This window comes from Arachis hypogaea, chromosome 16 (genome assembly GCF_003086295.3).
Source record: "Arachis hypogaea cultivar Tifrunner chromosome 16, arahy.Tifrunner.gnm2.J5K5, whole genome shotgun sequence".
Classification (NCBI taxonomy): Eukaryota; Viridiplantae; Streptophyta; class Magnoliopsida; order Fabales; family Fabaceae; genus Arachis; species Arachis hypogaea.
In genome coordinates this window covers 25,784,795-25,798,551 of record NC_092051.1, presented here as the reverse complement: position 1 = coordinate 25,798,551, position 13,757 = coordinate 25,784,795, and the positions used below count along the sequence as shown (strand labels likewise).

The following is a 13,757-nucleotide window of genomic DNA, read 5'->3' as shown; positions in this document are numbered from 1 at the left end:
AATAAAATTAATTTTAAATTTTAAAATATAAATTTTTATATATTTATTAAATCTATGTTGGTAGAGAGGTATAATTATTCTGATAGATATTAGTAATTTTATTTTTTTTAATTTATAAAAATAATTCATAAGAATATAAAATTTTACTAATTAATATGTATTTAAAAAATCATCTTTAAACTTTAGTCATATAACTCAAAAGGTCATTGAATTTATATTTCTAAGATTTTAAAAAATAAAAATTATTTGTATGTTATAGTTGATTGATTGGATAAATAATAGTGATAGCATCATAATTTTGATGAATAAAATAAAAAATATAAATATGCATGTAATAATTTTTTATTTGTATTTATTATTAAAATGAGACTAAATAACAAATCAAAGAGTGAGTAATAATTCAAATGGTATAATCTCCCCATACTCAATTAAGAGGGTGCGGGTTCGAGTCTCATATCTTTGGTAAAAAAAAAAAGAGTGAGTACTCACAATGTACTAAAATACATAAACTAAGACTAATTTTTTTTTAATCTTCATCCCTTCTAATAAATTATATTTGGATACAATAATATAAAAATATTTTTTAATATATTCAGTATATTAAAACATCTTCTTTTAAGTAAAAATATAAATTATAATTTTTAAAAATTGTTTTTCTCTAATACTTATATTTTTTATTATTAAAAAATACACTAAAAAATCTCTTTTATTAAAATAATTTTTTTAACAAATTAACGATATTTAATTGGAAAAGTATATGAAACCAAGAGGTGATCAGTCAAAAAGTAAATAACTTAACTAATTTATAATTATATTTAATTAATTTTATTTATTTTTAATTTATAATATTTGATATTAATTGCTTCTCACCCCAAATTAAAATTCTGAATGATACGTTGGAGAAATAGAGGCAAAGATCACGGAACTTTCAACAATCCCGATTCTTAGTATATAAAAAAATTTATAAAATATATAAAAATACATACATTTAGTATGAAAAAGAAACATTCCGATATTTAGTAGAAGAAACATCCTAATGTCTAATATAAGTATCATTCATATAGAGATTTTAGATTCACCCAAAGACATTTGACTAATTTTTGGCTGGTACCCTCTTGATTTCCTAACATTATTGTATTTAATTTAAACAATCTCTAACAACTCTGACTAAGTGGATCAAAATAAAATATACATTACTTATAGAACAAAACCAATTACTGTGTATTAATATATAGGTCTAATTAGTTGTTTTATAGATAAAATATGCATAATAATAATAATAAATATAACATTAGTTAAGAAAATAAATATTTTATATTTTATATAACACTTTTGAATTTAAAATTTATGATCAACAATTTTTTGTTAATTATATAATATAAATAAAAAATTTAGAAATTAACTTTTAGTTAGTTAATTTTTTTAATTCTAAAAATTTTCATGTTTTTTAAAAAATTTAAATTTTTAAGATTTAAAATTTAAAATTTAGAACTATAAATTTATGATTTAAAATTTAAAATAAATAAAATAATTTTTTAAAAAATAATTAATATTAATTGAAAAACTAATTATCTAATATTATATATATATACACACAGCAAAATATCTCTTATATTCTTATTATTATTATGCACTCATTCTCAGCAGATATGATCCTCTGTAAGGTTCAATAACCTTTAAGGTCAATGTCTTTAATTTAATCTATCCAAGTATCCATCAAAAAAAAAAAAAAAAAAGAAGTCTTTAATTTAATGACTTCAGAAAGTTCCTTTGCCGATTACTTTTTCCGGTGGCCGCCAAAGGCTAACCTGAGTTCTGTGTTATTGTTATTGTCATTGGGTCACTCAGCTGGATTAAGCATTCATTCATTATTCGAAAACACCTGCTACTGATCCTTCTTTCTTGTCTCTCCTTTTTTCTCTCTCTTTTTTATGTGTACTGGAACTAGAAGAGTCTCTGTTGATTCATGTGACACAAACAAGCTTGTTCAACTTCAATAATTCAATTTGAATTGTTGGTAATAAAACATTATATTTTGGAGGGGCTGGATTCTCCAGGGTGGAAGGTGATGGAGAACCATCGTCAACATCAGCAGAAGCTGAGTGATGGCGGTGAAGTACGGTATATGCAAAAATTCAGGCTCTACGAAACCTATTCGGTATGCATTCATCATCCTTACCTTTACTTTCTTCTCCTGTATCATGTTTTCGTTCCTTTTCTTCTTTGCATTGTGTGATAATCATCATGCTTTCTTTCCCTAGAACCGCAAATATTGCCGTGCAGTTTCTTGTCATCGCAGTTAATCTTCACAGGCATGTGATGGTGCTAACTGTGTCAACTAGTTTTGCAAAGCTAATTCCATACATTTCACCTTTTCATTGGCAAATTTCCTCATAGGGATTTACTATGAATTTCCCTATGATTTCTGATTATCTACTTTTCCTGCAGATTCTCAATTTTTAGGAAAAGTTTGCCTTTTAATTTCTCTACTCAATTGCATGCATATGACTGTGATGGGTGTGCCTTTAGATTTTGCAACTTTACATTAAGCTACTTGTTAAGCAGATCTTTTGTCATATAGTTATTTCCTGTAGTTTTGTTAATTGGATGTTAGTACTTTTCTTTGTTGAATATTATTCTTTTCATTTTCTTTGACCTACCAGAATGAACATTGATACAGCATTATTATATTTGTTTCTTCTAAATACAGAAATTTTATATGATTGGAAGAGACAAAAGCAGAACATATTGGAAAGTCTTAAAGATAGATAGACTGGAGCCATCTGAACTTACTATCAGTGAAGATTCAACAGTATTTTCAGAAACTGAGAGTAGTGATATTCTTAGGCGGATACATGAAGGAAACAAGCCAACCGGAGGACTTAAATTTGTCACAACTTGCTATGGAATCATAGGTATATCCATGTAATATGTGAGAGAAACCATTTATTTTTACTAGTTTTGTTCTTCCAATTACTGATAAAAATAAATCAATAATCCATGGAATTTTCTTTTATTTTAGGATTTATAAAATTTCTTGGACCATACTACATGCTGCTCATAACAAAAAGAAAGAAGATTGGGACAATTTGTGGGCATAATATATATGCTATCACAAAAAGTCAAATGATTACAGTTCCTCATATCATCATGCTATCCAAAATGGCATATTCTAATGATGAGAACAGGTCTCTAGTCAATTCTCCATGTAATTGTAATATATTTGGAGTTTATATAAATGAATATATAGAGTGGCATTGAGAATTATACTGGGTGTATTGTACTTACAGGTGTTTGTATTGTACCCTAAAAAATACATTGTGTGATTTAATTATTTAAATTCTAAGTTGTATTCTTTGCCTTTACATATACGTTGATTGTGTCTTCCAACAAAATGTTTGCTTCCAAACGTTCGTGTGGTACCCTCGTTGTCTTTGTTTTATCATTAATCCTTGCATTGGTACCGGGGCAATGTTCATTGTTATTAAGTCAAAGCAATTATTATGAACCAGTACACCGAACACCCCCCTTCCCTATCCAACCACCTGCCACACCCTGCCAATAAAAGAAAAAATACTGTTTTCACCTTTGCTCAACTTCATCTCTTTCATAATCCATAAATTGTTTTGATTAGCATTTTAATTCCTTGTATTCCTCCATTTAATTTCCCTTTTCATTTTCTTCTCTTGTTGACTTAGATACAAGAAGCTTCTATGCAGTGTGGATCTTACAAGGGACTTCTTTTTCAGCTACTCATACCATATCATGCTTAGTCTTCAAAAGAACTTATCTGCTAATAACCCACCAGGACTGTTACCATATGAGACTTTGTTTGTTTGGAACGAATATTTAACTCGTGGAATCAGGAATACTCTCCAGAATACTTCGTGGACAGTTGCCCTAGTACATGGCTTTTTTAAACAGGTAGGATTGAAGCTTCCTTTAGTGGATAATAGTATGATTTTTAAAGGAAGGCAACTAGCAGAGCTAATAGTAATATGGTTATGGTCCTTAAAGTTTTTCTGTTGCTGATATTTGTTACATTATACTTGATCATCAATCATACTTAACTATGTCTGTCTCTCATTATAATTGTGCAATTAATCTTGTTTGCATTTTAGACAGTGGTTAATAGTGATGCAATTAAACTTTTAAATTATAGTTTTCAGTTGTCGTGATTTTGGGAAATCCATTCGTCTAGATCAACTCTTTGGTATGGGAAGTATTTCCAACACATTTTGTTGTTTAAATCTTAATTGATTATATGGTACTAGAGTATATTTTTAACTGTTAATATATGGTACTTGTGTATATCATTACTATGATGGCACCTCAAAAAATTGTATGCACGCTAATCTTATGTGTTGTCTGAATTTCTTTTTGTCATGGCATGGTATCTAGGTCGAATTTTCTATATCCGACAGGAAGATCATCTTGACTATCATTGCTAGACGCTCACGCCATTTTGCTGGGACCAGGTTTGCACTTTGTTTAGCCTTTATCTCAGTTAATGATACAATAAAAGTTGGTCATCTAGATAACATCATTTCCTTTGAGCTGCTGTTCCATATTGTTATGAATTTATACTGGTTTCTCAGTGCACTTTAATTTATACAGTTTTTTCTATTTTATGTTGCTCATAATTTGTTGTCATTGTTGTTTCCCAAATCTAGAGAATATCTTCCTTAGTTTATCTAATCTGTATCTTGTGCAGATATTTGAAACGTGGAGTGAATGAAAAGGGTAGAGTAGCTAATGATGTTGAGACAGAGCAAATAGTCTTTGCAGATGCTCATGATGGAGACCCTATGCAAATAAGTTCTGCAGTGCAGATTCGGGGTTCAATCCCTCTATTTTGGTCTCAGGAAGCATCTCCATTGAATATAAAACCTGACATTATATGTATGATATCCAACAGTTTCCTTTATTCGTTTTTTATTCACTTTTCTGTTGTTTACACTGACTGTTGTTCTATCTTCCCAGTATCAAAGAAGGACCAGAAATTTGAAGCCACACAACTTCATTTTGAAAATCTCGTTAAGAGATACGGAAACCCCATTGTTATATTGAACTTAATTAAGGTAGAAATTTTTTTTACATATGTATGGAATCGTCCGGGCATGCTTGATTGCATCATCTCGTGGTCCTCGATAATGTGGTCTGACTCTGTCTTCTTTCATCTTGTATTTAAGACACGAGAAAAGAAGCCTCGAGAAACTATTCTTGGAGTTGAGTTTGCAAATGCTGTTAGGTTTATCAATAAAAATTGTGGGGAAATACACCTGAGGTTCTTTGATTGGGATCTTCATCAACACTCAAGATGGTAATTTGCTATTCCTCCATATTTGGTCCAATCCGAACAGGTTTTTCTTGGGCTTATTTTGACATTAATCATGAAAATTACCTTCAGCAGCAAAGCTACTGATGTATTGACAGAGCTTGGAAGAGTTGCTGCCAATGCATTGAAATTAACTGGCATTTTCTATTGTCATGTAACCCGAAGGCTTGGCGGATCAATAGAATATTCCAACTCTGTGTAAGTACAAAAACAGCATCTTTCAGCCTTTTTCTGCCATTGGATTGTATAGTGGATGTTGTTGATAATAATTCCTGAGGTGTGTTGTCATTACCTTTATGCTGATTACAATCAAAATGTTTTTGAAAACCCATCAAAGATGGGTTTTCTCGTTAGTACTTTACAATAACTGACGTATTTACCCAAATCTTGTTGATGTATCATCCACACATTTGGATCAGTTACATGGTATACCTAACTGGATGAGTTTTTCATAAATAAATATCCAACAAATAATGATAACAACTGTTTTTCCCGCAAAACACTTGCTGATAATTGTACTGATAAGCTTTTGAGACATGATGCAGGAATTGTGTTGACAAGCACTCTACTGCCAAACAAGCTAATTCAAACAAGGCTAATGTTGATAAGGATCGAGTAGCGAAAGACTGTTCGCATGCTGATGAGAGCGTAGATTACATTATAGAACCCCTGATGTTTCAGTCAGGGGTCCTGAGGACCAATTGTATAGACTGCTTAGATCGGACTAATGTTGCTCAATATGCTTATGGTCTAGCTGCACTTGGACGTCAACTAGAAACCTTAGGATTTTTCGAATCCTCTAACATTGATCTTGATGATCCTATAGCAATGGAGATCATGGCATTATATGAGTCCATGGGTGACACACTAGCTCTCCAATATGGAGGCTCTGGAGCACACAATAAGGTCATTTTTCTATTCTTCAGGTTCAATAATTGGTATTGCAGCATGCATCAAAATGTCATCTGGCACCCAACACCTCACACACGATGCCTGTCTTCCCTCTCACATTCATGTATGGGGGGAATGGGAGATTGTTCTTGCCAGAAAGGTTGCCAACCTTGAACACTCAAGTTTCAAAGCCTTGTAGGCTTGTAGTGTTTAACAGTAGTGTTTAGTACCTCTATTTCTATTTCACTATGTCCTGCACCCCCATAGATGCACCAAATCTATTGAAATGTCATTATGCATGATGAAGCAACTTGATTATCCCTATACAATGATTAAGACCCCCTGATATTCATGAAGGATAATAGGAGTACAAAATAAAAAATACAACCTAGAACTCTGGACTTAATACTGTGATATAACCAAGGAATAGCAAGAAACAATAAAATGTTATTGTACTTCACGAGACAACTACTAGCAACTTGAAATATTCCCTGTTCTATGCCTGGTTGACAGTTAGTTATTAAACCCACCCCGCCTACAGTTCACTTAGTTTATGATTGACTAGGTTCTTAAATATTTATTGCATAGGGAAGAGCTTGACCTTTCGTTGCAATTGTATTGTGTGATTAGAAGATCTATTTTATTAAGGTTAGTTGCTTGAATATTATAAACTTGGGACTAGAAGCAGTTGTTTAGTTATTGTGCAAAAACATTGATTCATAGAGACTTGGATACTTATAACTACATGTATTTCACCATGTTCTTAAGGGATGAAATGTCCAAATGTAATTTGAGCATATAAACTATTTTACCCTTCTGTCTGTTTGCTTGTCCTTTCCTTGCAAAGGTTTGGTCTGAATTTAGTTCTTCATGTGTCTGATAATCCTGTATTTGATTCTTCCATACAGATATTTTCTGAGAAAAGAGGACAATGGAAGGCTGCAACTCAATCACGGGAGTATATTCGATCCTTTCAGCGTTATTATAGCAACACGTACTTGGATGGCAATAAACAAAAAGCAATTAACTTGTAAGAAACAGGGTCATTTGTTGTCATTAACCCGTTTGGAAATTCTAAGCAATAATTTAAATAATCTTATTGTTAGGGAAACTTAGATTTAGAAAATTATCCTTACTAAATTCTCGTTCTTCCTAAATTATTTCTACCCACTTACACTCGTCTATTTAATTGGGGATATAATTGAAATAAATTAATTAATATTACTTAGATTTCCTAAATAGAAATTTTTTTTAAAGAAAAATGAATTTTGCTAAGTGGCCAGAGAATTAGTTCCAGTAGGAGGGATTACGTTCAGATAATTGTTTCCATAAGAAGTGATATATAGTTATATACTTATCCTAGTTGTATTATAGTGGAAGATTAAACTGTGTTGCTTGATTTTATATTTGGTTAGGTTCTTGGGCCATTTTCAGCCACAACAGGGAAAGCCAGCACTCTGGGAACTAGATTCAGATCAGTATTGCACTGTTGGGAAACACGGCCCTTCTTCAGTTGATAGCAATGTTAGGTATGATGATGTATTTCAAAATGCTAGTCAAGATATTGGCTAATATATACCAACCAAACTTTCGGTAGCCAATTTTGATCTTTTTCTGCATAATTTCATTTATACTTTCCTATTTAAATCAGCTTTCATTCTCAACTTATTCTCAAATTGAAATAGAAGTTAAGCATATGAAGTTATACATCAAACTTGCTGATTTTGTGATGCAAGGAATTCAGGATTCCTTTGTAGTGATACTTCAAATGCATACTAAGATAATCTTGTGTAGTTCATGGTAGTGTTAATATGAGTAGTGAATGCATCTCTTTTTTTTTTCCCTATCACTCATTATCAAAGTGTACTCTAGCTACATTCCTCTGTGAAGTTGCTGCTAACAATACAGAATGACCACATTAAATGCTCAGTTTATTCTGTAACCAAAAGAAAAAAGAAATAAAGAAAGAAAAGAGCTCAATTTGGTCATTTTACTTCAAACAACGGGTTTGCTCTGATTTATGATGTAATTAACGGACCATTTAGGCAGTATTAGTCTTAAAATTCATGTGGATGAAAAACAAGGGTGTACAAGATATATGCTTCTTGAATCTTATTAACTGATATTCTCCATGACTGACTTCCACCTTTGAAACATTAACAATGCTATTCATTTATTTTGTTAGGTCGACTATTAGAAGATCGCTATCAGACGGCAGTATTCTCTGCGAAACTGATACTACAATTAGGAGCATGGAACATATAAATTGTCAGCACTCTGGAAAAAGTGATCAGCATAGTCTTTTAGAGATTTCTCCAGATATCCGTATTTGTGGAAGTGATGTTTGTCATTGCAGGTATGCTTAATTAATCTTGTGCATAGTGCAGCAAGCAGACAAACTAAATTTTTGTACTTGGATATACTTATGTCCACTTTGTTGGCTAAATATAAGTTTCGTATTTTTCTAAAAGGAGAATCGTCTATCTAAAATGTAGTGTAACTTCTTTGAAAGACCATCCAAAGATGTCACAGTATCACTAAACCAGACAGTACGTGGTTCCGGATTCAAATTCTGAGAAACACAATTCATCTGTTTTGATTTTGAATTTTCTTAAATCATGTACAACTGTTAAGCTTTGATAATTCTTTGAATAGACTATAGGGTCAGTTTGGATTGCCTTTTGAAAAAAGTAATTAGTTTTTTCATCTTTTTAAAAAAGATCTTTTTTAACAGACAAAAATTATTTTACATTTGGATAGACTTTTTAAAGAGTTTTCAAGTATTAAAAACGTGTTTTGCTTCTGTTTTTTTTTTTAAAGCAAGGTATTGTTAGCTTTTAGAAAAAACAAATAATTTTTTTTAATAAAGTACTTTTTTAAAAGACGTATCCAAATGGGTTTTAAATTTAATAAAAGTATTTTATTTTTTAAGAAAGATATTTTTTCCACTCAAAAAAACCAATCCAAACTAGCATTTTATCCTTTGATCGTTTCAGAAGGAAAAAGTTAAGAATGCTAGTTAAAGCTTAGATCTTCTTCCTATGAACTATATGCCATGGAGTGAAGTAAACACAAAATAACAAGAAGTTGCCTACAAGTGTATAATGGATGTGTATTCTGAATTTATTAAGATTCAGTATCTCATTTCTTTTCTTTATTTTAATGTTAATTTAACTTGTCATTGAAGTTGAAAGTTGAGAATAGGTGTTTGTCAGACATAGTAATTGTTGCCAAATTTGTTTGATGTGATCTTTAGTTTGACCTGAAATTTTTTTATCATGCAAACCTTCCAAATTTTTCTAGTCATGGTTTCTTAATATCATACAGGCAAATATATAGTGGTGAGTTCGAAGACCCAGTTGAAGATCACATTTGTTATGATGAACATGGGAATTCATATGACTGCTCTGATGTCCTTGATGTTGACTGGCCTTCTTCTTCTGCAAATTCTTGCGAAGAAGAAACACTAGAAAGGTATTTCCATGTCTTCAAGAGTTGTTTTCTTCTTCCCTGTAGGGAAAAAAATGAGTAGACACTAACACATAATTGAAGTTTGAGCCTACTAAATACAAATGATAAGCCCACAACATTTCACTTTATACCATATAACTTGGCCCAGGAGAATCCAGTTATTCCTCCTTTAACCAGAACTTAGCAAGTTGTTCAACTTGTAGGATGCCTGAAAAACTACACTGTTGCTCCTTAATTTCTAAAATAAGTAAGAGCCTTTAATCTGTCATGGGAATTATTATCTAATTTGTAGGTTGTGGTGGTGGTTGTGGTGTTAGTCTTGTGTTTTATGCCGGATTGAATCCTCGAGTGAAATTAAGGAGAATATGTTGTTAAATGGTTTATAAGTTCGTGTCCGATTTGACAGATTGAAGGATGATGGGGTAGTCAAAATTATTGTGTTGGGGATTTGTTGACAGCAATGATGCTATAGGCATTAATTGATATCAATATGGTGGATTATATACTTACAACAGTTCATTTTTTCCCCCTTTTTTGTTTATGAATATACAGGTCAACCTTCATATCATCAAAAAATATTTTGAATGAACTAAGGGCCGAGAAAACTGGATGTACAAGACAAACTGAATCCTGCACAAAGGTCAGTATATGTTATGCTAGTGCCAGAATCACATACTTTAGTTTCCTAGAGGTAAGACGGAGGAGTTGGGGGCTTATAAAGTGGAAGAAAAGTAAACATCGAAAAACATTGTCCTCCCTGGATTCCATAATAATCTTGTACACCTCGCTTGTTGATTAGTTATGGCTTTTGGTAAGCAACCAGTTGGAAATGACAATTTATTTTGACCGCCTTTCAGATTCAGCGAAGGGGACAGATTGAAGTACAGCTAAACAAAGACACCAAATTTACAAAAAGCTTTGGGCGTTGGGTAAACCATGAGGATGGGGGATGCTTTTGGTCTAAAGATTGTTGACACACATTTTATGTCTCAACACCTCAGTCTATATGAATATGGATGGGGTTCCTGTACAGAAATGAAATAAAATGATTGTTTGAATGTGGGTGGCATATTCCAAAGCATATAGCAGTTGATGGCAGCAGCTCAGCAAATGATTTTCCTTGGCGTACATAATTTGGAAGGTAATTGACTAATGGTATATACATCACAATAGGTTGTTGGCAAGTCATTTTTCAACATCCCAAGCGCACTGATACATTAGAGCTAGTAAGTAAATAACTAACCATGTATATAATCATTTTTGTTAAGGAAGGCAAATTTCAACACTAAGGTTCTGGTTGTCAAATGACGTGAGTTGAATCAAACTTAGTTATTTATCCGATGTAACTGCCTGCATTTTATTTTGAAAAAGAAGATTTTATTTCATTGATTCTATTTATTTTGTTTTTTGTTTTCATCAGCATTATCGCTTATTTGGTTGTGTATACTTTTAATACATTCACCTCAAAGAATTAATGGCGGTCAAAGTGCATACTCTGGACACCAGTAATGTTAGGGTTTAGGAGTGTCATTATTCCCACATTTATATTTATAGTTACAATATTCGAGTTAAATCTCAATTTGGTCCCTGAAATTTAATTCGATACTCATAATGACCCCCACAATTTCGTTGGTTTCAATTAGAACCCCTAAATTTGCAATTGTGGCTCCAATTTGTCTCAATAATCATTTCCGTCACCAGAATGCTGATTTGATGCAATTACATGATACGGTGGACACTATTTAAACGACGGCGCATTGGTTTCGCGCCCAAACCCTTTGAAAATCACGTCGTTTCAGTTTTTTTGTGGGTTAAAACTCTCTTTCCACTACAACGATCATAAGTTGCCAAACATTAAGAAAACCCTTACACTACGTGGTTTTCAAAGGGTTTGCGTGCGAAACCAATGCGTCGTCGTTTAAGTAGTTTCCACCATGTCATGCAATTGTGCTAGATCAGCATTCCGGTGACGGAGATGATCGCAGGGACAAGATGGAGCCACAATTGTAAATTTGGGGGTTCTAATTGGGGCCAACGAAATTGTGGAGGTCATTTTGAGCATCAGGCCAAATTTCAGGAACCAAATTGAGATTTAACTCTACAATACTTACAATTAAATTGAATTCACTCTCAAAGGCCGGATTTTTTTTTAAATAAATATTTTAAATATTTTATTTATCAATATAGGTACTTTGAACACAATTTACGTTTTTATATCGTATTACTTATCTTGCTTACCATGTAAAGGAATTAAGTATGAGTATATCTCATTTACACTCTTAAACACGTATCTTATTTATATGGTAAACGAGATAGATTCATAATTAATTCGTTTATACTATAAACGAGATATATGATTGTAAGTATAAAAATATAATTTTTAAAATAATAAAATATTAATAATTTAATTTAAATTAATTTAAAAAAATTAATACATTTTGTTACTACTTGAATCGAATGAAATATTAATAAATGTTGTAGTTGCATCATTAAATTTTTAAAAAAAATTCAAATATAGGAGCAGTTAAAAATTGTGTTTGTTTTGTTAACGTCAAAATTCTCTCCATATTTGTCAAGTATGCCAATTTTTCTACATTCCGACTACTTGTATCAACTAACTATCTCTTTCTCTGTTATATTTAAACAACCAATCTTCCTTTCTTGTAATCCATTGAAAATTTTAAACTTTACCATTTTTTTCTTAAATTTATTTTTATTTAATTAGATATGAAACCACCCAGGTTTATTAGAAGAGGAGGAGTACGAGAATTTGTTTCAAATTTAATTTATAGGAATGAGAAGAAAAATCAATAAACAATATATTTAAACAAGCTATGGAAGCCAAATCAAAAGGATTGGAAGTTGAATAAATTTAAATAAAATTTGTATGTACTTTTCTAAGTATTAAAAATTTAAATATACGTATTTCTTATATCTATTATATATTTAAAAATAAATTCAAATAAAAATTTATGTACTCTTTTAAGTATTAAAAATTTGGATTATTTTAGTCGTATTTTTTTATAATAATACATGTGTATTTTTTTAAATTCTAAATATCTCGTTTACACTACATCCATAATTATCTTGTTTACACTGCAAACAAAATAAGTCATGTGATGCAAATTGGTAAATATGCTACAAATTATATATTTCGATAAATAAAATAATTAAAATATTTATTTAAAAAAAATCCCAAATAAACACTTGTTCATACCCTGACCCAAAACATAAAGCTATGCCCAATGAGGATGAAAATGTCCGTCCAAAAAAGATGGCCTCTACCATTTACCCGACTTCTTGAAGAGTCAGGCATAGAAAAAAGGGTGGTTCAATCTTATTTATTTGAATAAGTAATTACCTCCTGGAATCTCTCCTACTATCTCTATCTCCGCTAAGAGATAGATTCCAACGAACTCCCAAGATAAAGGGAACGGTCATCCACCAACAAATGTGGAACTACTCCAAAGGGTGGTTATCGACTCTACTATAAATACACTGACACCCCTCAGGTATATTTACGTTATAATCTACTAAAAACTTGCCTAAAACCCTTGCTAACTTAAGCATCGGAGTCTCTTGCAAGTACCACCCCCACCTCCTCATGAGGATCTCAGACGGCGGCACCTCGGCACTAGAGTAAGTCGGATGCTGCCTCATAAGGAGTTTGGACCTCACATCCAGGTCCAAATCAACGTTTCAGGTAATCCTCAGAACATTGGCGCCATTGCCAGAGACCTAGAATTCAATCCTTGATAATGGCGGACGATCAATACGAAGATGATCACACGGCATCTAAATCAGAACTAGAGCTTTACCGCGATGATCTCACACTTGCAATACCCCCTCCTCAGGAAAGGACGCACGGACTTCGGGAAACCCCCAACCAAGGTGGATCCAGTCAGAGGTCCATTCGCCAAAAGACAAAGAACCTCTCCGTCCAACGGATATACTAGGTTTAGTCCACGGACACCATGGAGGACTAGAGCAACTTGAACTAGAAGTTGAACGACAACGAAAAGTAGAACGGAAACTGCAAAGGGAGGTACGGCGATGA

At 32.1% G+C, this 13,757-nt stretch overlaps 1 protein-coding gene across 3 annotated transcripts; it reads left to right on the top strand.

Moving 5' to 3' along the window:
• The first annotated feature begins 1,613 nt into the window (after positions 1 to 1,613).
• LOC112758650 (phosphoinositide phosphatase SAC2) lies at positions 1,614 to 11,085 on the top strand. Of its 3 annotated transcripts, none has more exons than XM_025807358.3 (16): positions 1,614 to 2,158; positions 2,711 to 2,915; positions 3,023 to 3,188; positions 3,699 to 3,924; positions 4,402 to 4,478; positions 4,715 to 4,902; positions 4,984 to 5,081; positions 5,193 to 5,323; positions 5,414 to 5,536; positions 5,884 to 6,244; positions 7,138 to 7,259; positions 7,645 to 7,758; positions 8,415 to 8,585; positions 9,557 to 9,703; positions 10,253 to 10,340; positions 10,558 to 11,085. In XM_025807358.3, exons 1-16 carry the CDS (start codon positions 2,069 to 2,071, stop codon positions 10,672 to 10,674), a joined length of 2,424 nt encoding a protein of 807 aa, XP_025663143.1. In that variant the 5' UTR covers positions 1,614 to 2,068; the 3' UTR covers positions 10,675 to 11,085. The 3 variants fall into 3 exon arrangements, with proteins under 3 accessions (XP_025663143.1, XP_025663142.1, XP_072076196.1); XM_025807357.3 differs by having other exon boundaries at positions 5,411 to 5,536; XM_072220095.1 differs by lacking the exon at positions 3,023 to 3,188 and having other exon boundaries at positions 1,652 to 2,158.
• Positions 11,086 to 13,757: the final 2,672 nt, after the last annotated feature.